Below are 23,728 nucleotides of genomic sequence, written 5' to 3'. Positions count from 1 at the left end.
CCCGTCTCCCTCTGCCTCCGATGACCCCGCTTTGCCACCCTCTCTTTCCCTTCTTCCTGTGAACACTGCAGCATCCTCTCACTCTTACCAGAACAGCTCCCCCGCCCTGGTCATGACCTCTGGGCCCTGACGGGGGCCACAATGTTCGTGCCAGCAAAACCAGCCTGCCCCTCCCTCTTGACAGCACCCCCGTCCCCAGGGATGGACCACACCCTGCCTGCAGGTAGCCCAGCTGTTGTCCACGTGTATTTGAAGTGTAAATGGAAACACGGGTAAATGTGAAGGAGGGGAACCCAGCTCCCAGGGAGCAGAGGGAGGAGCCCCTGGGCCAGGTCGCAAGAGGCAGTCTCTGTCCCAGAGACCCGTGAGCTGGGCTGCTCCTCCTTGGTGTAGACGGCTGAAGTGGGTCTCGCAGAAAGCCCTGTGCTTATTGCATGAAGGTGAGTCCCTTCTGACATCCAACATTCCTCACTGTCAGAGTCCTCGGGGCCGTTCACATTGCCAAGAGGAGCCAGGCCCAGCTGGCTCGTCGATGCTGTTGCAAACAGAAGGCTTCTACAGCAGTGTGAACCGTGATTCCCCCTGTCCTGGGTACAGCCTATGGCCCAGGCCAGACCCCCAGGACAGATATGGTCAGGGTGCCCCCTCACTCAGGAATGCCTGATGCCATCTGCTCAGAAAAAGATAGTTCTGGAAGTGGGAGGCAGGGGTGTGGGGGGATGGGCCCGCTCTGCTGTGTCGACTGGGCCTGCCCTGTGCTTGGGGTGGGTTTGTCAAATGCCCCCTCTCAGACCAGAGGAGGCTGCCTGGGGGACATTAATGCCATGGAGTGTTGTCCCACATCTGGAAATGTGAGCTGCTATGAGGCCGTGTCGGGGAAGGGCTGTGTCACAGTAATGTTGAGCCAAGGGTGGTGAAGCCCAGGTCCATTACCGTGACCGGTTCCTGCAGCACAAACAGGGAAATAGCAGGTGATACGTTTGGGAAGAAAAGAGTCATTCTGGGAGGGAGGAGGAAGAGAAGGGCTTTTATAGCTCTTACCATTTTTGATGGTTTCGTCTCTCGTTCACTGTGCTGTTAGCTAAATATGCAACACAAACTAAAGCCATCTCTGACCATGAGGAACATTTGCTGCAGCATCCCGCTGACCCTAGGCCGCCGCAGGACCTGGGCGTGTGGTCCCAAGGCAGGGGGGTGGACACGATGAGCATCATGAGGTCAGGACACGTGGATTGAATTTCAACCCAGACAGGCAACTCTGCTGGGAAGGGGCACGGCTCAACCAGCCTAAAAATAAAGACACTGGGTTCCTGACACCAGAATTGGTTCGACAGAGCGGTTGGCTGTCGTGTCAGCACTCTAGTTCTCTGATCTTTGAACCAGCTGAACAGAGAAATCATGGTCCGATGACCACGAGCTGGTGGCTGTGACCAACCGAGCACCTTGGGAATCGCTCAGTTGGGTTTCTGAAGTCTTTGCATCTCCAGAAGGGATGCCAGATGGAAGGCTCGGCTCACGGAACCAGCCACAGCCACTGATAGAACCGAGTGAATGGGGAAACAACTGTGAAACCAAGAAACGTGTTCACTAAATGAGAAGAACTTTCCTATCCCGAATACACATCAGGAGGACACAGCGTACGGGCCTGACTCGCCGGGAGCAAATCTGGCGCGGAGCCATTTGCTAAACGACCACTGCATAGACCAATTGGAAAACAGACAACAACAGTATTTCTTTTAATATTTACAAGTTAACAGAAATGTGTATTAGGTGTATTTCTCCCCAGACATGGAAGCAGGAGTCCACTGTAAGGATCCAGCACCTGCTGGATCAAACTGTAGGAGCAACACACCGTTGGGTCTCCTCTGTCAAAGCACGTGACAGATGAGCTGGCCCAGGTCGCTGATACTTGGGCGGAGTGACAACACAGATGCTGCTCCTCCGAATCAACTGGATGGAGTTTTCCTAGGGTCTAGCTCCCCTAGGAAGCAGACACACAGAGTGGCAGACATACCCGAATGGGTGGCTTTCCTTGCGGGCTCTTTCAGGAAGTGGACAAAAAGGGAGGAAGCCATGCCGTCTTTGGCACATAGAAATCTCTCCCTGCGGTTGGTGTGTGGGACCAGGCACTTGGGAGTGGGGTGTTCACTGTACAAAGTGTCCTATCATTCCTGGCCTCCCATCAGGACCTGATGCTGCCCTCCAAAGAATCCAAAATTCAGAGATAGACAAAATTAGAATGTTAACAACATTGGCATCCGTAAGGCAGTTTAGGGTAGATTTAACTTACTACCTGTTTCCTACCATCAAGTCCTGACTGGTGGGCTGTATAATGAGGACGTGTGTCTTGCTGTGGATGAACATTGAGCCTTAAAATGGACAGACCCTTGTGTGAGAGCCCCGTCCTCTTTATGCTGAGTCTACTACCTGGTGCAGGGCCTGGGCTTCGAGCCACCCCGGGTGCTCAGGAGACAGAATGTAGGATTATTTTGGAATATCTGGGTGGCTCAGTGGGTTGAGCATCTGCCTTCGGCTCAGATCAGGATCCCAGTGTGTCCTGGGATCTGCCTGCATCTCTCCCTCTGTCCCTCCCCCTCCGCTCTCATGCTCTTGTTCTCTCTTAAATAAATAAATATAGTCTTTAAAAAAAAAACCATGGGATGATCTCAGTGCCACAGAAGAGTGTTTGGTAGCATGCTATTTCTGATAATTTTGTTAAATTAATAAAATAGAAATAAAAATACTTTCTTAACCATGATGAAAGAGTCCTTCAAACAAGAGTCATCAGGATATATTAATGTTAGAAACAAGCAAAGGACTTCTATCATTGGCACTCATCACCGCTAATTTAGCCTTGCTCATGATGTGCTGGCCGATGCAATTAGAGAAGGTAACAAAATAAAGCCTGTGGTCATGGAGAGCCATAGCTACAACCTGCAGATGTGAAAACCCAAGGTCGTTCTTTGTAAAACCAGGAAAAAAAGGCTAATTACAAAAGAATATTAAAAAAAAAATCAGGGTCCCCTTCTTAGACATCAAAAATAATCGGTTAGAAGATACATAAAAAAAGATTCTATTTACAATAAAAAGATGAGGTACCCAGAAACATACGTATCAGCCATGTGCAAAAGCAGTATGAAGAATAACACAAAACATTATGGAGCAACATTCAAAAATGTGAAATAAATAACAGGTGACACCACGTGCTCTAGAGAACACGAGCGTCTGACTGCGGGGGAATCAGTAAACCATAACCCCAGTCAAATTCTCAAGGTACTTTGGGGAATGTGAGAAAATGGTATGGAAGAACAAAGATGTAAGATAGAACAGTTTAAATAAAATTAGTAAGAGGGGCTTTGTTCCAGGAGATAAATTATTTCAGTGCTACAGTAATTAAAGTGGTCCTTCACAGATGTCACCAATTAAACAATATGAAAAAGTCTGAAATACGCAGTGTGTATAACAACTTCTGCTACAACAAAGGTAACGTTTCATACCAGTAGGAAAGGTTAGTCTGGGGACAGTTGACCACCAGCAGGAGTGAGAGTTAATCTCAGATTTTTAATTGAAATGTTAAAAACATGAGCCATGTAACTAGGAATATTCCTGGGAGAGAATATGGATAAATACCTATAGAATCTTGCAGTGAAAGAACCAACATATGGCAACGCAGGGAGAAATTAGAACAAAAACAATTGATAAGTATTGACTAAATAAATGCGTACATACAAAATTTTGAAAAAAAAATTAATTTTTCAAAAGAAGAAACAATATAACAGAAATGGCAAGGATTCCTATCCTTGATATATAAGGGGCTTCTTAAAATTAAAAAGATAAGTAAGTTTTCCAAATTAGAAAACCACCCAAAAACCCAATGAAATGGGAAAAGGATATGAACAGGAAATTCACCAAAAAAGAAATGCACATAGTCAAGAAAAAAGATGAAGAAATAACTGCAAGAATAACAAAAGATACAAACTAATCAAAATATATCATTTTCACGTATTTCCAAAGATGAATGAGAATCCCAGTAGTCAGCCTGGCTGAAGAGTGTGGGTGAATGCAGGGATACGTTAGACCTTTGTGGAGGTCAGTCTGGCATAGCATACCCAAAGCCCTACAATGGGGGCAAGCCCTTTGAGCCAGCAAGCTCTTGGCTAAAAGTCATGCAAAGGAGAGAAGCAAGAGAGGATATCCCCTCACAGCAAGGATCATTAAGAGTGAAGAACTAGAAAGACTCCAATGTCCAAAATTATAAGTTTTCGCCAAGTAACCAGCTTTAACCATGAATTCAACAATGGATCACCTGGAGCCCATTAGAAATAAAGCTGTAGCAATAAATCTTCATGACCAGTTCACAAGGAACCAAGTGGAAAAAGCAGGTGGTGAAAATGTATGGGTTTATGGCATTTCACTTTTTTTAAAAATGCATAGAAAAGTCTAATAAGACCAAAGGCTCTGAGCTCATTGACCTTTTTCTTACTGTATTCCTCCACACTCACATCTGGGGGTCTCCTGCCTTCTGTTTCTTTGCTGATCTTCCTAGACCACCCAGTAGTCACGTTCAGATGGTCGGGGACCCCACCTGAGTCCTGCTCTGTGCACACCCATTCCCTGAGGGTGCACACCAGCACCATGGTTCTGATGCCCCCTGGACCTGCACTGCCCCCTTGGACCGAGGAACTGAGCTACGTCTCTCTCCAGAGCGGGGACCAGTAGCCACCTGCACCTGTTAAGCCCTTGAGATGTGCCTGATGCAACTGGGGAACCAACTTTGTCTTTGTTTTTCTCATTGTAACTGGCTGAAATAACCCCGTGTGCTTTGTGGCTACCATATTGGATGGCGTGGGTCTAGACAGCAAATCCCAAATATATGACCTCAGCCAAGAACTGTCTTCTGAACCTTCGAGGCATGTAGACAAATGGCTGCTGAGCCCCTCGGCTGGGGTCTAACCAGCATCTCTAACACAGCGTGTCTAAGGCAGGTCTTGATTCCTCCAAGGTCTCCACTTCCCCATCTTGGAGTCAGCCTGGTTGCTGAGGTCAAGTGCCCAGGCATCACGGTCATTTCCACTCCTTCCTTCTCATCCCACATTTCATGCCTTGATAAGCCTCACTGAGCCAGGTGTGGCTCGCTGGCCACACAGAGCTACCCCAGTTCATTCCAGTCCATCTTTCTGCTGGACATCTCCCCCCCACCTCCCTGCCGTGCTGTCTTTCTCCCCATGGCCCCCAGGAGTCACCTTTCCTCCAGGTCCTCCACCCTCCTCACATCACTCCCCTCCCTTCTCAGACCTCACCGCCTCAGACAAACCTCCCCACATTGCTTTCTGAAATAGACCCTGTTCTCCCAATTCCATTGCTTTCTGCTTAGCCCACTGGATCTCCCTCCACAGCACTTAGGTCTGAATCTGTCTCCTCACCCATATCTAAGCCCAGTGAGGGCTCAGTTTGGTCCCCAGCACCCAGCCCATTGCCTGACCACAGAAAGACTCACGGCCGTCTTCCAGTGTGCACAGATAATGAATGTGCACTTGGGTCTTTTACTATGTTACATCATTTACTCCCTAGGCAGGCTTGCCGCTCTGCGGTTCTTATTAGCTGCTATTCCAGGACTGGAAACTGAGGGTGAGCCCGTCTGTGAAGAGTGTCCAGAACTGGTTAACTGTGAGACTGTGTAGGGGAGGGTTTTCTAAGTGTTTGATGTTCATCCTTTTGACTCGGGTATTAAGAGGTCTTAGCTACAGAAAAGATACACGTGATTTTTTAACGTCACCTAAGTACAGACTAGCACTTCAGGAAACCTCCTTGCACGGAACATGTACGGAAGGGCCCAGCTCTTGGACTCCCTCCATCTGGGGAAGAGCCAGGGCCCAGGACACCTGCAGCCTCACCCGACGGACCTGCGCAGCAGAGAGAAAGGGAAGCCTTTGCATGGCATTTCAGAGCCTGTACTCAATGGCCAGTGTGCGGGCTGCCCCTGGGATAGGGTGAGACGCCGAGTTTGCAGTCTGCTGGGCTGCACCCCTGTCTGTGGAGGTGGCCTCTCAGCGGCCTCCGTGCTGGAAAGGACTGGGTCATTGCAAAGCGCAGGGGGAGCGGGAGCGCTCAGCCCAGGTAGTGACTCATGCCCCTGGGTGAGGACAGAGCTTACTGAAATAGCACACCCTGTTTTCAAGGGCACAGCCCAAAAATCAAATATTAGCCGTGTGAGCCGTCCCCAGAAAGGCAAACAGGTGGAACTGTGGGCTCACAATCTGCAAACAGATCCGGGCTCCTGAGACGCTCTCCGGAAGCTCTCCCTGCGTGAGACGTGGACAGATGAGGCTGGCCTTAGAAATGCTGCCTCCAAGGGTTGTGAGGTCCATCCACCCTAGCTGGGGCACCGCCCTCGGCCTGAGGGGCGGGCTTAGCCTGAGAGCGCTGCCCGGACTCCCGGACTCCCGCGAGACCAGGGGCCTCTGGCTGTCGCAGTAGCAGACTGGTCAGACCTGTCCTGTTGGCACACATCCTGTGGTCAGTCCCAAGGCCTTCACAGAGCATTAGTGAGTTTCTGTTTCCCGCCATCATCCTTCCTGCTAATCATTCACACACTTGGGACTGTAGACCCACACACTTGCTCTTCGACTGTCCTCCTTCCATCGCGACGGACCGTCCTGCTTAGTTTGGCCTCTGTGCTTTCAACAAGTTGGCAACCTGATTCTGGGACTCACGGGCCCCGGCACCGCCTTCCTGGGCTCACACCTGGGAATCGTCACTCCGCCGGGAGCACACCTGCCGGTTATTTTCTCAGGAAGGGCACGGCCTGTGGAGTGGACGTTTGGGAATCTCTGCTGGGAGTAAGGTCTCCGCTCGCCCACTCTCCCTTCAGAACTCTGGCAGAATAACGAACCCCTAGAGACGCCCACCTCCCGACCCCCAGAATCTGTGACTGGGGCAGGTTATGGGGATACGCCGGCAGGTGCAACAAAGGCTGCTAATCAGCCAGCCTGGACATGGGGAGACGGTCCTGGGCTCCCCAGCTGGGCTCGGGGTGATCACCAGGGTGATCAAAGGAAGTGGAGAGGCAGGACAGGGCTGGGAGGGGCACCCCACCACCTCGGCTGGCTCTGAAGGGTAGAGGAAGGGGCCTCAGGCCAGTAATAATGCCCTCGGGATGCTGGAAAAAGCGAGAGAACAGATACCACCCCATCCCCTCAGAACGTCCCGGAAGGAGTGCAGTCCTGCCAACACCTTGATCGTGGCCCCGCGACAGCCACGTCAGATGTCTGACCTCCAGAGCTGTTGGGTAAAAAGGCCGTGTTATTTTAAGTCATGAAGTGTGTGGGCATTTGCCCGAGCAGCAACAGGAAACTGCCCTGTGGCCTCCAGCTTCCTCTCTCCGCCTCGCAGAGAAGCACCTGCCTGCCGACTCCTGGCCCCCCAGCGCGAGCTTGCCTCATCCTAACTGAGCCGTGCAGGTTGTCCACCCGCCCTGCGATCCTCCAACTCCTGGTCTGAGGACCCAGCTCCTTTTCTTCTCCCCCTTGGAGAGTTTTCCTGTATTCCAGTGTTCACCGCTTCCGTGGCACAGTCAAAACTCACAGCCATCGAGCTGTGTGGAGAAGAGCCGTTCATTAGTTTCCCATCTGAGATTGTTCATGGGTCCTCACGGCCTGAGTAGAAGGAGCCTTCAGCTTCCTCTCTGGTGTCTGACACTCTGCTCTCTTCCTCTGACTCTTTATGGCTTAGTCTTAACTTTCTTTTTATCGTCCCCACACGCCCTGCTTTGGGTCCTCACGGGGACAGAGCTGCTGGGATCTTGGCTGTAGGCACTGCCCATGGGCTCCTTTCTGGTCCCTGAGACAGAGTGGAGGGTCAGGTCTGCTTCCAGAATGAGGACCTCGGCTCGTGAATCATCCTGGCTGGGCATTGGGAGGGGCTGGCTCCCCCCACTGAGATTCCTGGTCCCTGGTGTCAGTCTCACGTGCTGTGGCTTCTCCCAAGCCCAAGACTGCCAGTCCCCGGGCTTCCCAGCACCTCATGCTGTCCTCCAGGGACAGGGTCTAAAGATCACCTAATCCAAGAGCCAGAAGCAGAAGCTGCGGTCCAAGCTCATTCCTCTTTCAGTGGCTGCTGGGGGACACAGGTGCGTGGCCACTGTGTGCTCCTCCCTCTCTGATCCTAGAGGGTGCACCACGCACCCTGGGTCCTAGGCTGTCCCCAGTACTCACACGTTTCCACCATACTCCCCCTCCGGACTCCCAACCTAAGAAAGGGAGAGCAAGGACACGTGGCTCTGCCCTCTTCATTTGCCCCTAGCCCCTTCCATACCCAGTTGTGGCCAAGAGGGGACCTCACTTCCCCTGTCCCATCTTGAAAGGGCATTCCTTTCACCAGACTCATAATGTCCTGCAAGGCCACTAAGCCTGTCTTGAGGACAGCTGGCATCTCCCCTCTACTCTGGGCTCCAGATGTTGGCACCCCAGAGCAAGCTGGAAGTCCGCGGGCAGAGCACGGTGCTGTGGGTTTCTGACCCCAGAGTCACCCCTCTGTGGAGCTTCTGCTCCATCTGTCCCTGATGCCACCGCACGTGCCCATCCCTTCAGCCCTCTGCTCTGCATCGGCGGCCGCAAACGTGCTCCGGAATCAGCTGTTCTCAAACATGTTGGCCTCAGAGTCCCTTTACATTCTTAAATCATTGAGAACCCCAAGGGGCTTATGTTTGAATGGATTATATAAGTCAACATTTACCCTATCAGAAATTAAAACCAGGCATTTTTAAAATATTCATTGATCCATTGAAAAATAACAACAGTAAACCCCTTATACGCTAAATGTAAACGTTTTTATGAAACATAACTTTTTCCAAAACAAATGAGAAGACAGGCATGTTCTGTATTTTTGGAAATCCCTTCCATGTCTGGTGTAATAGGAGATGGTTGAATTCTCGTTTGGGCTTCTGTTTTGAATGCATTGGAATATGTTGTTTTGGCTGAAGTATTTGAAGAAAATCTAGCCTCGTGTTGATGTGTAGTTGGGAAAAGGGGGTGGGTTTGGGGGGTCTTGCCAGATGATTACAGATGCTGTGCTTTCATATTACCGGGGAACCTAGCAACTGGGGGTTTCTTAAAGTAGTTAGACAGTGGGATCTGAACGCGTATCAGTGAACCAAACTCCATTGATCTGTCCTACACTCAGATCCCATCTTGTATCCATGTGAGGTTCTGTCACACCATAAACAGTTTCCAAATGGTGACACATTTCATCATATGCCGAAAAAATCACATTGATTATCATCACCACTGATCTCATCAGCAGCCTCTAGGTGACAGACACTGTCAGGCTCATGGTGGCAGACATAAATTTCCCAAGGTTCTTCTTCATGCTCGAAAGCTTGAGTTTTGTCATAGGCCACAAATATCACCACTTGTTTTCCTCTCAGTGACGAGCTCACTGTGTTCATTTCTAAGAGAACGTCTGGCCAACACACAAGACAGAAGAGTTTAGCTTCCTGTTGTGCTTTTAAGTAAAAATGATGCTTCGTGAAAAAAAATTCTAGTTCATGTTAGAACTCCAGCAACGGGCTGCCTCCTTACGTCAAGACCCCGGTCGTGCTTCAGGTTGAAACGGAAATGCTTTCAGTGTGAGCTGCTCGTTTCTTCACGTGGGGTATTGCAAAGACACGGCTCAAGGGTCAAGGTTAGTAAGATGAGTAACTTATTGTGGTATCAAGGACCTGCCTCTAATCAGGACGTACTTCATCAAAGACATGCTCTTCTTTAACCTTGTGAAAATACCGCAGGTTGCTGGTTCGGTTTGTGCCTCTGCCTTCACCCACACTGAAGTCCTAGCTGTTCGGTCACCATTGCTTCCCCGCTACTGGTGCAGGAGTCAAAGGCCGAACAAGAGAAGTAACATCTCAGCATTGTTGTTAAAATAGTTTTGACCTTGTGGACCCCTTAAAAGATCTTGAGACTCTCCAGAGGTCTCTGGACCACACCTTGAGAACCCCTGTTCTAAATTGTGGTACGCAGTATGTGCGGGGGTCATTCCGCCCGTCTTCCTCCCATTGTGAGTTTCCATCCCTTCCCATCATTGTTGGGGCCATCTCTCCTCCACCTCAGTGAGCATAGCCTGTGGTCTTTCCATCTCAGCCTGGTTCCTTCTTTATTTCCTCCTCTCCCTGAATCACAGGTAGCTCACAAGCACGCTTGTTTCAAGTCTTCTTCCAGCTCTGGTGGTCGCTCACAAACAGGGTGTTTTCTCCCTGGGGCTGACTTGAACTGACTTGAGCTGCGTGTTGGTCTTTTGCCTGCCGATGCAGCCATTGTGGAGAGACATCTGGTCAACCCCATTTTGCAACAAGCAGAGTATGTGCATTATTCTGCCCCCGCAACTCCTCACCATGCAACTCCAGATCGGAGTGATTGACCCTGGAATATGTCAGTGTCCAGCTGCCACCTGCATGGCTCTTATCTCAGAGGACTTCCGGTCCCGGGATGTGGTGTGTCCTACAGGCCCCCATCCTTCCTGCTGGGCTGGGGGTGTGGTTCTGCCTGGATGCAAAATAAGGGCCACTCCGCTGGGAGAGAGGCGAAGGGTGGTCTCTAGATTTTCTAGCTGATCCAGATACTGTCAAAGTGGAAATGGAGGAGGTCAAGAGACCCTCCCCACTGGGGTCCAGGTCCCTGTGCTCCCAGGCTTGAAGCAAAGATGTCAGTGCAGCTTTCTCCGTGGATGACAGCCCTGCCCTTAGACTGCGGCCATCACAAGGCTATGTTTGCTTGGTTTTCAAAGCTGAGGCTAGAGTTTTGTTTGTGGGACCTTCCATAGTGTTTGAGCAACAAGTGGAGAGCAGGAAATCAGAGAAGTGTAGACAATGACACTTAAAACCGGGAGTCCCGTCCCAGAGCTTCCTAGAAGAGCTCTGGGCTATCCCCGTCGGAAACCACAGGCCCCGAGTTCCCACAAGACAGTGGCTCCCGGGTCCCTCTGATTTTGTCACTAAGAATGGATTAAGTAGATCCCTTTGAAAACTAAAAATACTGCATTTGGCAGACATTCTCTAAAATCCAGAACAGAGGGAATGGGTCCATGACGTGGAGGGGACATTTCCCAGTCGGTTCGATTTGGTGAGCCCACCAGAAGGGTCTGGCGGGTGCTGCTGTGGTTTTCCCAGGACAGCCCAGTGCTGGATGTTTCCTGCACCAGACACCTCCCAGAGGAGGCCACTTCAGGCTTGCTGTGTGGGAACAAACTGGGGGGAGGAGGTGGGCAGCTCAGCTTGCTCACCTATTGGAAGGGACCCCGAACTGTTTGCAAGGAGATACCTCCCGTCTTTGTCCCCAGGACTCTGTGTGACCTCCTGGGGAGAGTGCCCAACCCCCACTTGCCTGGCGTCCTCCCTCCACACAGAACCATTAGCTCAGGCCACAAGGCAGAGCAGGGCCTCAGAGAGAGGAGCACTGCCTTGCCCTTGTGATGAGCTTTATCTCTGCCATCTCTGTGGCAGCGCTGACCAGCCCATGAACCGCCTGGACTTTTTTCTTTTCTCTAACTTCCTCTCAAACAGCTGGACTGGGCAACAAATTGGAGTTGGGAATAATCCTGTGGCCAGACCAGGTGCACCCCCAGGATCCCACCTGGCCGTGGCCTTGCTGGGCTCCCCAGAGCCGCCAACTTCACTCTGCTCTGAGGAACATTGGACCCCCCGGTGCTAGGGACTGCTAGGCCCAGCCTCATCTGGTGAAACGGGGTGCTGGAACACAGTCTCTGAGCTCTGGGCTGTGCATCAGCAAAGCTCCGGGCTCCGTCCCCAAGCTGGGGTTCCGGAACTCTGTCCCTCCTCTCTCCGTTATGGGTTATGTGAGGTGGTGAGGACAAGCGGTGGCAACTGTCCCAGCCTGTGATTCTAAGCCCTGATGGGTCGTGGCCCTTTAGCACTGAAAGTCACGGACATGCAGCCTGGAAGAATGTCAGATTGTGAAGAGGCACGGAAATGTTTAAAGGCAACTTCATTTCTGTAAAAATAGAGTTGTTTAAATTCCAATACCCTAACTGTACATGTTTGACTCCAACTTGCTGGGCTTCCCCCCCACCCCCCCTCACCTCCCGGGAGAGAGCAGGAGCATGGAGCTGGCCCTGCAGACAGTGAGGGCTGCCTGGGGGTGACTTACCTGTTTTCTGTATATGAGAAAATTCTGTGTGTGTGTGTGTGTGTGTGTGTGTGTGTTCTTGAACATCCATGCATGCAAGCACTTAAAACCTATTGCAAAAACAAGGCAGGTGTCTTAGAGATTTCTTGTTTCTGACATTTTCCCAAGGGGGTTGAAGGGCCGGATTAAGAAGGAGAGCTCCCAGAGAGAGCTGCTTGCTGACACAGCACACCTGAATGAGACCCACTGTGCCCGCTGTCTGCAGCCCTACCGGCTCCTTGCAACCCCCAGAAGGCAGTGCCTGGACTGTCGCCTCTTCACCTGCCAGAACTGCAGCCATGCTCACCCGGAGGAGCAGGGCTGGCTCTGTGACCCCTGCCACCTGGCCAGGTGAGTCATGGCCTGGCATCCGAGGGACCCTGTGGGTACCAGGGCCCGATAGGTCTCCTGGGGGGGGCCTGGCTGAAGAAGGGTGGGCATGGACGCATGCCTCCCAGCGCCATGCCTCGGTCTGAGCCCCCTGTCTCTGCAGGGTTGTGAAGATTGGCTCTCTGGAGTGGTACCACCAGCACCTGAGAGCCCGCTTCAAGCGCTTCGGGAGTGCCAAAGTGATCCGTTCCCTGTGCGGACGGCTGCAGGGGGCAGGTGAGGAGCGTACCCCTCCCCAGCCTCACTCTTTGTTCCCATGTGTGTTTCAGGTTTCAGGACCAAGTAGATCCTTTGGAATGGGTGTGTGCCCCTGTCAGGCCCTCTCGGGTGTTTTGTACAAGGTTGGCTGCTTTCTGTGGCCCCCTGGGAAGTCCTGAATGCTGTCGACACCCAAACTGCTTGAAATCCTACCTTTCAAGGTTTCCTAGCAGGTTGAGAACTCATAGCTAAAGTCTCGAACTCAGTGACTAGTCAAGTAACCAGGCTCTGGTTAACAGAGCATGTTCTCCAGGCCCTTCCTCCCTGGGCGTCTGATTTGGGGCCTGGATCTTCTCATTTCCACAAACATTCCCTGTGCATCTGATGGGCCAAGGGGTCTTCCTGCAGCTGGAGGTCTGGGCCCCGCCACAGGGCTCAAGGGTGCGAACCCCAGGGAGCAGGGAAGAAAGCCACATTGCAAAGCGTTTGAGAAACTCGACCCCAAAGGCGGTCCTGTTCACAGAGGCCACGTTGGAACCCCTGAAGACCTAGTATTGCTCTGGGAGGTGCCGATTCCAGGGACTGGGCCGGCTCAGGAATCTGTGTCTTAAGAAAGATTGTGGGGATTGTGAAGCCCAGCCGAGGTCCGGAGCTCCTGGAGCCAACACCAACCCGCACCTGCCGATTTCAGAGTTGTCAGAGTTGTCACCACAAGGTGGCGCTGTGGGACAATAGGAACCCTGACTCCCCGCTGCTCCCAACTGGCCCCAGAGTCCTAGGGATGATGCCCAGGCTGGATTCTCCCCCAGGGGCACCTGGGAGCACAGTTCACTGAGTCACAGAAGGTGCGGGGAAGAAAAGTCGTGTGTGTGTTTTCAAGTAGTCAAACTGAAAAAATAGAAATGATTGAAGTTACTGTTCTGAGGCCTGGTGGGCCAGGGCCAAACGCAGACTGGTCAGCTAGGGTGGGGAATGGGGGTGCAGGGGGTTCTCCCGGTAAACCTGCAGAGCAACCGGGGCGTTTCCCAAGGCCCCCGCAGCAGGACGGGCGGATGCTACCGGAGACGGCCGTCCCAGGTCCGAGAAGGAAATGAGAGGAAACCGGAGCTAAAACACGCGGTCTCGGGGGATGTCTTTCTTCCCAGCGCCTTTCCTTTGGTTCCAGGTTTACCTGACAGAGCGCGAGGCTCGCCTGACATCCACAGTAAGTCCTCGGAGCTCGTAGGGCTTGTGATTTTTCCCTCCTCCCTGTGAGAGCGGCTGAGAACTATCTTCCGTGTCAGGATCAGGGACCGTCTTTCGGGTTTGCTAAACCCTCATCCCAAGTGGAGAGAGAGATGTAAGGAGTCAGTGACCAAAAGGGGCGCAGAGCTCCTGTTCCTGTTCAGTTCTGGGGGCAGCTCCATGCTGACGGGCCACACCCGCATACATATGCACACACACAGACACACGTGTGTGCCCCAGGCCTCTGGGAGCCATGCGCACATTCCCTCCACGCAGACAGAGCTCAGCTCAGTGTCTTCTGTCTGGTGGTTTGGGGTAAGTCTCCTCAAGATTCACAGTCCAGAGAATGAAAATAATCAGCCTGTCTGCCCGGTGCATGGGTCCTAGTGTGGGGGCCCGCTGCACGGGGCACTCTCAAGTACAGTAAATGCCCGGCTCGTTCACACTCGAGACCTCCCCTGACCCAAAGGTACAGGGAGTGAGGGCTGGGGGGTGTGCAGGGGCAGCCCGTGTGGACCCAGCCCCACAGCTCACGTGCCCCCAGTGCAGGGATGTCCTCATGGCCCTTGAGGGAAGGTCGACGATCCATGCTCTAAAACCCCAGAGCTCGTTTCCTGGAGGTCTGGAGATCTAAAGGAAAACAGGGGCCAGGTTAGTGTGAGTGGGGAAGCAGAGGGAAGAGGCTGTGATGGGGCTGCCCAGGTGCTCAGGTGAGGCAGGGGGCCTGGAGGGTGGAGGAGGGGTGGGCGCCCTGGGGCTGAGGCTCACCTCCTTCCAAGCTATGTCTGCAGACTGCAGATAAACTCATGAAATGACTGTTTGAGAAAACGTGATTTTGCTCTCAGCCTCCTTCACCCAACCACAAGGCCAGGGATGTGGATTACCCGAGAAGGAGTCCCTGAATGGAGGACAAATGCCCGTTGGCATGATCCCTGACAAAACTGATGCAGAGTAGTCGTTTTCTTCTGGGGTTCAGACCAAGTCTAACTGATGCTTGGATAGGTCTTTGGAAGGCCAGCAGATGGTTTTGCCTGGATGTGTCATGGTGGGTGGATAGGTGGACACGTTTTTGCAGAATGCATGAATGAGTGGATGGACAGATAGTTGGATGGAAAGTGGATGAATGGGTGGTGGCTGGATGAGTTGTAGGTCAGCAGGTGGGTGGGCAGATAGGTGGGTGAGTGGATGGGTTGTAGATGGTCGGGCTGGTTGGATGGACTGGTAGGTGGGTGGATGGGAGTGGGTAGGTAGATGGGTGGTGGGTGGGGGGTTGGGTGGATGAATGGGTGGCCCCTAATCTCTCTCCCCGGGTTGAGTCATGTGTGCATCTGTTGCAGGTGGGCCTGAGGCAAGCGCTGGCGAGGGAAGTGGAGATAGTGAGCAGACAGATGAGGATGGGGAACTGGACACAGCAGCCCAGGCCCAGCCCATTGGCAGCAAAGTAAGTCTTCCCCGGTCACCCCCACGGCTCCCCCAGCTGGAGCCTGGGGTTCTGATGTCCTAAAAACCTCAGTGTTCTCCTTGACTTTACCGGTTACCGTAGCATGAGCACAGAGACCCTACCTCCCTGGCCGTGCCCGGAGAGTGTCTGAGACACCGAGCACCAAACGGGATCATGCCTTCAGCACGTGGTCTCACCATAAGAAACCCCAGAGCAAACTATGGGGCGGACAGAGCCCTCGGGAAGCCCACCCGACCTGTCCGGTCTGGGTCCCAGGAGCACGCTCTGAGGTTGTGAGGGCAGGCAGGGGTCGCAGAGGGGACCCTGCTGTCTTGCCAGGTGGCTTTGGTATCCTTCAGGGAAGAGAACCTCTTTGACTCCCCTCTGAACATTTTACTTTTTTTACAGCCAGCCATAAGCCTTGCTTTTAGGTTCATTTCCATCTTCACTTATTTCATAACATGTTTTTGGTGACAGACAAACGGAGTACCCCCCGGGGTTTCTGGAGATTGGAGAGGGGAATGACAGAAGGGGAGCCTTTTGGGGCGGGGGAGACAAGGAGTTTAGCTGGAGACACCGAGAGGAGACCAGGATCCATGACATTCAGTTCTGGCCAGGTCTGGCCAGTCTACGGGGAGAAAATTGTAGACGTGCCACTCAGAGAGCTTAAATACTAACTAGTGTCTGGAATATTCCATATATCATGCCGTTAAAGCATCAAGATTAGCGTGAGGGAGGATTTCAGTAGGTGGGTGCTGTTCATCTGGACAACTTGGAGTTCTCCCCCACCTCTGGGACCTTGCAGGGGGTGCCCCTCACCTGCCTGAACTATCCGCCCCCCACCTCTCAAGGGAAAGAAGTATCTGTGAGCCCCAGAGGAGCCTGCCTGTGCTCCCCGCCCCCCATCCCGAGGCTGCCGTGTCCTCGGCACATCGGAGCAGCCTTGGGCCCCTTGGGTCCAGCAGGTGTTTCCTTCCGCTCCTCTAAGAGAGGCTAAAGAGGCAGACCTTGCAGGGCATTCCGAGGTGCTGCCTTGAGCTCCTTCAGGTTTGTGTCTAGGGTGGGAGGTGAGGGTGCCCCTGAGGGCGCTCACCCTGCCCAGGGCAGAGGGTCTCAGGTCCTTGCCATCCAGCTGACCCTGACTCTGCTCCTCTTGCCCACATCTGCACCTAAGAAAAAGCGTCTCTCCATTCACGACTTGGACTTTGAGGCTGACTCTGACGACTCAACTTGGTCTGGCAGTCACCCCCCAGATTCGTCCCCAGTGCCAGCAGCCATGGACAGCCTGCAGGTCAGTGGGCTCTCGTTTCTGCCCCCGTCCTTCTCAGGATAACCTGAGCGACAGGTGCTCGGGCCCCAGGTGGGGGACGGCACTCTGGGAAGGAGTCCGATGGCCATAGGAGGCCTGATGGGCCTGATGGGCTGGGGGGAGGGGGGAGGGAGTTGGGGTGCTGAGGATCTGGGATCCCACAGGATCCAGAAGCTTCACAACCCCATCTTTGCAGAAACAGGGCTGGCCCCTTGGAAAAGTGGAGTGCAGGAGGGGAACCAAGGCTGGACGAATGAGGGGCCCCGGGAATTTGGATGGGCTGCTTGTCAGGGGAGCAGGCCAGAGGAATGCTGTCTGTCCTGGACTCAGGGCCTGATAGGTGCCTGGGCATCCGTCCAGCAGTTCCAGGCCCAAGCTGGGCGGGGCTGTGTCTGCCTGGGGCTGATCCGCAGACTGCTTCAGGGGAGAGGACAGCAGGGCAGCAAGCCGGCACCGCAGAGGTCTTTGGATAACAAGTCCCACTCCAGCTGCAAGACCAGCCCCTGTGGCCTCTGCTTCCTGTGGTCTCCGGGCCCTGAGGACCGCTTCCTCCCTGCCCCCTCAAGCTGGAAAGGAGCTGGAGCATGTGACTTCCAGACACCCTCAGTACCTTGTATCCTTGGGGGCAAGGGCACAACAGAGAGAAGCTTCTGCCAGCCAGAGGAAGGGTAGAGGAGGAGGGGCTGGGGCTGCAGCCGAGGGGCCCCCAGGGGTCCTGCCATGCTCCCGCTCACCTTTCTGGGAGTATTAAGGTGTATGCAGTTAGAACAACACATCCCCCCCCCCCCCCGCCCAGATAATAGCTCCCCCACCCGCCTCCTCAGGGCCTCAGGCTCTAGGTGGGTCAGAGCCCTGAGCTGTCAGATGTGTTCCCTTGTACAGTGAGTGGCCCAGGGTCTCGAGAGCCCCCCATCCTTCCACGGACACATGATACAGAGTGGGCAGTAAATGGTTCTCTGCAGGATTTCTGCAAATAAAGGGACCTGAGTTGCAAGGGGCCAGAGCAGGGAGTGCCTAGCGTTTGCTCCCGTGAGGTCTGGAAACCCTCAGACTAGGATGGAAAGACCCCCGTGCCAGGGAGCTGCCCTTCCTAGTAAAACCTCACGCACCCTTCAGGTCCCGTGTGCTCAAACCTTCACGGATGAACCCTGTGCCAAGGACGCCTCCCCAGAGGCCATGGTTGCCCCTGGATGCCACCCCCCTCCAGAAGAGCAGACGGACAGCCTCTCCCCTGCGGGACAGGACACCCTCACTGAGCTCTGCGTCCCTGGAGAGTCCCGCAGGACAGCCCTGGGAACTGCTGCTGCAGCTGGTAGGTCCCTTGATGGGCTCTGCATTGGGGAAGGGGTCAGCAGAAAACCCACCCACTTCCCTGATTTGTGCAGACACGCCAGCCGATTGATAGCAACCCCTTCCTTCACCGCCTTGTCTGGCATGTCTGGTCCTGGTAGACACCACTCCCCACCCGCTCCCCCCCACCCCCAGGCTGGGCGCTGCCGTCCTGACACTCAGAAGTCCCAGTATCAACAGCTCAGCTGGTCACATAGCTTGTTATCAGCTGTAGGGAGGGTACTGAGCTGGCTTGGGGTAGAGACAGGCAGGTGTCCCTGCAATGATTAGGATCACTGGTCACCTGGACCATCCATCCTGACCAAAGGACAGGTCAGGTCCAAGCCTGGGGACTGACACTGCACCTGGGGATGGACAGTACTCTTGGGGACGGATGGCGCGTTTGGAATGGATGGTGCACTTGAGGACAGATGGCATACTTGGGGATGGATGGTACATTTGGGGACAGATGGCGCCCTTGGGGACAGACAGTGCACTTGGGGATGGATGGTACATTTGGGGATGGATGGCGCACTTGGGGACAGACGGTGCATTTGGGAATGGATAGTACACTTGGAGGAGGATGGTACTCTTGGGGATGAACAGTGCACTTGGGAATGGATGGTACTCTTGGGAACGGACAATGCAGGTCCCATTTGGGCACTGCTTCCCCCTGGTCCACCACCAGCCCCCAGCTACGAATCGTGAGGTCTGCAAGTGCTGAGAACTAGACTTGCTTAGTTGAATTTTGTTGTCAGACAGCGCGCTTCATAATGAAATCCTGAATTGCTGTCTTTTCCTGTGCCCTGTGGGAGTATGGGTTCAGGAGTTCAGACACCCTAATGCAGGAGCAGATGAGATCACAGAGGCAGCCCGGCCCGTCCCCTCCCACGTGGCCGCCGCGTGGGGCCAGCTGCCGGGAAATGTGGTTAAGACACCTCCTGCCAGGAAATTGGTTCCCCTTTCCACTTTTCCTTTTCATTATATTATAGGGAACATAATCTCATGGTCCACAGGCTGATTAGGGTGCTGGAGGCATTTGGGGAGGAACATGGGGGCTTTACTTCCCGCTGAACAGTGAATAAATGAATCTGCATTGAACAGGTCATAGGATGGGGGTGGACGGGGACAGGGACGGGGATGTCACAGACTCCATGACCCCCCCATGGTGAGGACACCGACGGGGTGGCAGGCAGGGGGGGAGAGGCCGAGGGAGACCATGTTTCTGACCAACCAGCAGTTTCACTTCATCCCTGGAACGGGGAGTATCGCAGGGGACATGCTCCCGACACGCAGGGGCATCGTCTGAGGCTGGGTGGAACGGGGCAAGCCGCTTGTTCCACCAGCTTAGCCATTGTGACTCAGTTTCTCCTCCCTGTGAAGAGGGCTCATGCCTGGCGTGCGATACCGTTGTAGCCACTAAACAAGATTGTAGTGTCACAAATGTAGCGACTTAAAACAGCGGATCTCCATCCTGTCCGTATGGGAGGGAGTTCGGGCACTGCCAGACTGTGTCCCCAGCATGCGGTCTCCCAAGCTGAAGCCAGCGGGGCACGGGGTTGCAGTCTCCCTGGAGCTTAGGGCCCTCTCCCAAGCTCGTTCACCTGTTGGCAGGACTCACTGAGCCAGTGGGGCCTGGTGCCTATGGAGGACAGTAGCGGCCATGCACAGTGACTCCCATGCAGCCAGCCCTGGCCACCTCTTCCTCTGACTCCACCTCCCAGGGAGGGGTCTGGAGCCCTAGGGAGGGGCCTTGCGGTGAGGCCATGGGGACAGTAGTTCCCCCCAATCTGGAGCACAGGATGAGCATTTTTGGGCATGCTGGAGGTGATCCGTGCCCACACACAGATGCGAGAAATAGCCCTCAGGGACCAGCATGGACAGACTTTCCAGAGCCCCCACCACTCACGGACGCTGCCTGGGCCCCACATCAGCCACACTCTGGGCACACAGTTTCACGTGGTGGAATTTCGTGTACTGTGGTCACCCGGCTGATGTGGTCTCTGCTCCTCTGGCCCCACTGAGAGTTCCGGGCAGGATCCTGTTTCCTGAAGGTCCCGTGTGAGGGTTTGGGATCCGCTCCGCTCTGACCTTGATCTAAGGTTCTCTGCTTCCTCACCTCGGGGGGCTGAAATCATGTCTTCGGTTTCTGTCATCTCTCATTTTCTTTACTGGGAAAAGCGTGTGCACTGGCTTCCAACTTTTTGCTCTGGATAATGCGATCCCACTCTCACTCCAAAGGGAAGAGCATCACCAGGAGTGAGCGGCTCCCCTCCCAGTATCTGGCCGAAATGGACACCTCGGAGGACGATGGCGAGAGCCCCGGGGCTCCCCACGCTGCCTTCCACCCATGCGGAGGAGGAGGCCACACCCCGTCCCAGAGTCAGGTAAGGCACCTGCAAAACTTTCCTTCCTGCTAATGCTTTGGATGGAGATTTTTTAACCTTCATGCCAAGCTGCTTTGGAGAAATCAAAGCTTTCAGTGCTTTCAAGCCGCACGTTTGCCCAGGCCTGTGTAGCAGAGACCATCCAAATGTGCGAGCAGTATCATCCAAATGTCCGCTGTCCTGTTGAAATGAAATCCACATAATGTAGAATTCACCGTCCTGAAGCTCATGTTCACTGCACTCAGTGCGTTCACAACCTGGTGCAGCCGTCCCCTCTGTCGGTCCCAAAACGTCACCGCCCCAGAGGGAAGCCGATCCCGTGAGCCGTCGCTCCCCATCCGCTCCCTCCAGCTGAGGCGGCCACTGGCCTGCTTCCCGTCTCCGCCGTGGGCATTGCATCCAGACGGGAGCGTTCACCGCTTGATGTGCGTGCCTGGCTTCCTGCCCACGGAGTCACGGTCTCAGGATCCGTACTGTGGCCTGTGTCAGTGCTTGGTTCCTCTGGAAGCAGATACTTAGCTTACGCCCCATCAAGCATTCTGTCATTTACAAGAGGAGCAAATACTCCACCAGGGTATGCTTTTAGTAGATGTTCCGCAGGTTTTAAGAAAATTTAATTTGACATACAAAACACCTGTTAAATGAGGGAGACTCACTCACGTTGTAGACCCTGATTTATGACATAAATCACAAGATTCCTCTGAGTATCCCGGGTTCCCTTCCCTGAATTTAAACCATGGTCCCACTTACAGACAGCAGAGTCAGATCTGAGCAAATACATTTTATGGGAGGAAAGGCCACCACACTTTATACGAGGACAGCCTGACCATAGGCTGATGCAGACTCATAGAGACCCTGGCAAGGCCCAACTCCTACAGAGGAGATCTTGGGATTAGGGCCTTTTGTTAGTGAGCAGCCAGAGAGAGGCAGGACATCAAGAGGAGAGCCCTGCTCTGGATGGAATCCCAGAGGCAGCTCAGCCACGGCTGGTCTCAGGCATGTGTTCAGGAGCGAGGACTGACCCAGGCTCTAGTATGTGGCTCAGAGTTCCTCCTGGGACCCTCCCCCCCAGGGAGACTTGAAGGGTGGGAGGTGCCCCTGGGGATTCTCCCTTCAGGGTGACCCAGGGATGGAGCTCAGGCTGTCAGGTGGAAGGAATGACTGATATTGAGCATGTTCAGAAAAGGCGGAAAGCAGCTGGGACCCATGCGGCTGTGCTTGGCCCTCTTCTAGATGCAGGTGGGAGGGGCCGCTCTGCAGGGAGCTAGGGCCTTCCCCCGCCCCTTAGCCTTGTGCGCACTCTGACAACCCAGGAGGAGCTTCATCTGACACAGCCCCAGCCCACACACCCCCTAAAACTCCTGGCTGTCACTCTAGCAGCACCATCCCTGGCCCTTGGTGACTAATGGAGCTACCCAGTGGGACCCACTCAGTGGGACCCAGACTTTGCTAAACCCTCTGTCCCCAGCAGCAGAGGTGCCAGCATGGGGACGGGACCCCCACTGGGCGGGTGGGGTGCCAGCCCTCCCAAATCTCAGCTGATGCAGAAAAGGTGAGAGGCTCTTCCAACCTTGATCCTCTGTCCAAGCCTCGGGAAATGGGATCTGCCGGAAAAAAGCAGCAGACTTGTAGAAGGAGCACTTCTTCGCATGGCTTCTGAGGAATCGGTGCATGTTTTTTGTTTTAAAATTGGGCTAATGTCAGCGGAACAGAAATGTGAAGTCTCTCCCTCTCCAGAGTCCGTGCCCTGAGGCACAGCTGACTCTCTTTCCTGGAGCGCTACCCAGAAGCTTCCCACAGCCATGGGCTAGAGGTTCTCTGTGCCCACCCTCTGCCTCTGGAAGAAGGGTGCTCTCCCTCTGCCCTGAGCACAGCAGGGTGTGAAAGACCCTGAGAAGGTCTGCAGTGAAAGCCGTCCAGCATTCTCCACCCAGAGTGGCTCTCACTTCTTGGGGCCTGGACTCTCTTTTACGGAAGAGTGAGGAAAACACCACACAGGAAAGTAACCTTTGATCAGACCAGGGGTCAGCCCCCAGCAGGGCTAGGGGAGGGTAGTGGAGGGGCGGCGAGGCCAAGGCAGGGACCTTCCTGTGTGGCAAAGCCACAGTGGACAGAGGAACCCTCAGTCAGATGACAAGGTGATAAAGACTGGAACTGTCTGTTTTCAGTAAGTTTTTAATTTAACGACTGTAGTAACTTTCAGTAAAACACATTCCCTGACATCTGGCCAGCCCTCCTGGTACGTGCCATCCTTCCTGCCTCCTTGAATGATTCCCTATTTCATGCTCGGAGCTTGTCTCCAACTCCACCTCCCCCAGCCTCTCCCAGAGCACATGTCCCACACATCTTTGTGTAAAGGCCAAGTGGGCAGCAGGCCAGGTACCCCAGGGAAAACCCAGGGCAGACCATTCCAGGGGTCCCTGCAAGGGGCTGTGGGTCCTATTGATGAAGTTCTAGAACCTAGGTGAGGAATGGTGGGCTGAGGTCCGGAGCCGATGACCAAGAAAGAATTCTTGAGACTTCTTTGGTGCAAAATGGTGGTTTATTAAAGCACGGGGACAGGACCCATGGGCAGGAAGAGGGGCTGCCACGGGTTGTGAGGGATGGCAGGTTCTATACCTTGCCGTTGGGGGAAGGTGAGGGGAAGGGAGGTGTCAGTGGAGTTTTCATATGCTAAAGAGGGCCTACAAGGTGCCAGAATGTCCCAGGCCTGCTGGAGGCCTTGCCCTTGTGGCTGGATCTATGTTGTCTTTAGACCAGCCATTAACATTAAGATAGTTGGGAGACTTTTTGGTGGGATGTCACAATCCTGCCATCAGTCATCTTTGTTAGTAAGATTTAGGACATTTGTAAGCCAAGGGAGACTCCTGTCTTGCAGGATTGTGAGCTCTGCAAGTTAATTATTTGCTTATTGTTCATGGCAGTCAGGGCTGCCTGAGGGATGCTACACATATGACTGAGGGGGAGCAGATGGAGAGGGGGTGCAAGGCGCCAGCTTTTGCTTTGTCTTCAGCCAGCCTCGTGCTCCCTCATCACTGTCACCCCCTCAGCTCTTGTCTCTCCTCCAGCCCCAGATGAAAACAAAAACCCCAGTTCCTTGTCTCAGGGTGATTTTCTTTTTTTCAATCTGGAAGTGACATTTGACAGCAGCTGTGTCAGGCACCGGTGGGTCACCCTCTTCTTCTCAGTGAGGGGGTGGGGTCTTTTGTGCCGGCCATGTGTCCCCGGAAGACAGAAGCAGTCTGTGCACACTCTCAGCCGGGTATCGATCCCA

At 53.8% G+C, this 23,728-nt stretch overlaps 1 protein-coding gene across 2 annotated transcripts in view; it reads left to right on the top strand.

Moving 5' to 3' along the window:
- MLPH (melanophilin) overlaps positions 1-23,728 on the top strand; it is a 43,566-nt gene that overhangs the window by 8,657 nt on the left and 11,181 nt on the right. For both annotated transcript variants that reach the window (XM_059167614.1, XM_059167613.1), the window contains exons 3-9: positions 12,306-12,527; positions 12,670-12,782; positions 13,930-13,968; positions 15,326-15,429; positions 16,604-16,720; positions 17,855-18,050; positions 20,309-20,454. In XM_059167614.1, coding sequence (XP_059023597.1) covers positions 12,306-12,527; positions 12,670-12,782; positions 13,930-13,968; positions 15,326-15,429; positions 16,604-16,720; positions 17,855-18,050; positions 20,309-20,454 — 937 coding nt within the window. The remainder of the gene's footprint in view (positions 1-12,305; positions 12,528-12,669; positions 12,783-13,929; positions 13,969-15,325; positions 15,430-16,603; positions 16,721-17,854; positions 18,051-20,308; positions 20,455-23,728) is intronic.

This window comes from Mustela lutreola, chromosome 3 (genome assembly GCF_030435805.1).
Source record: "Mustela lutreola isolate mMusLut2 chromosome 3, mMusLut2.pri, whole genome shotgun sequence".
NCBI lineage: Eukaryota > Metazoa > Chordata > Mammalia > Carnivora > Mustelidae > Mustela > Mustela lutreola.
This window is presented reverse-complemented; position numbering and strand designations above follow the sequence as displayed.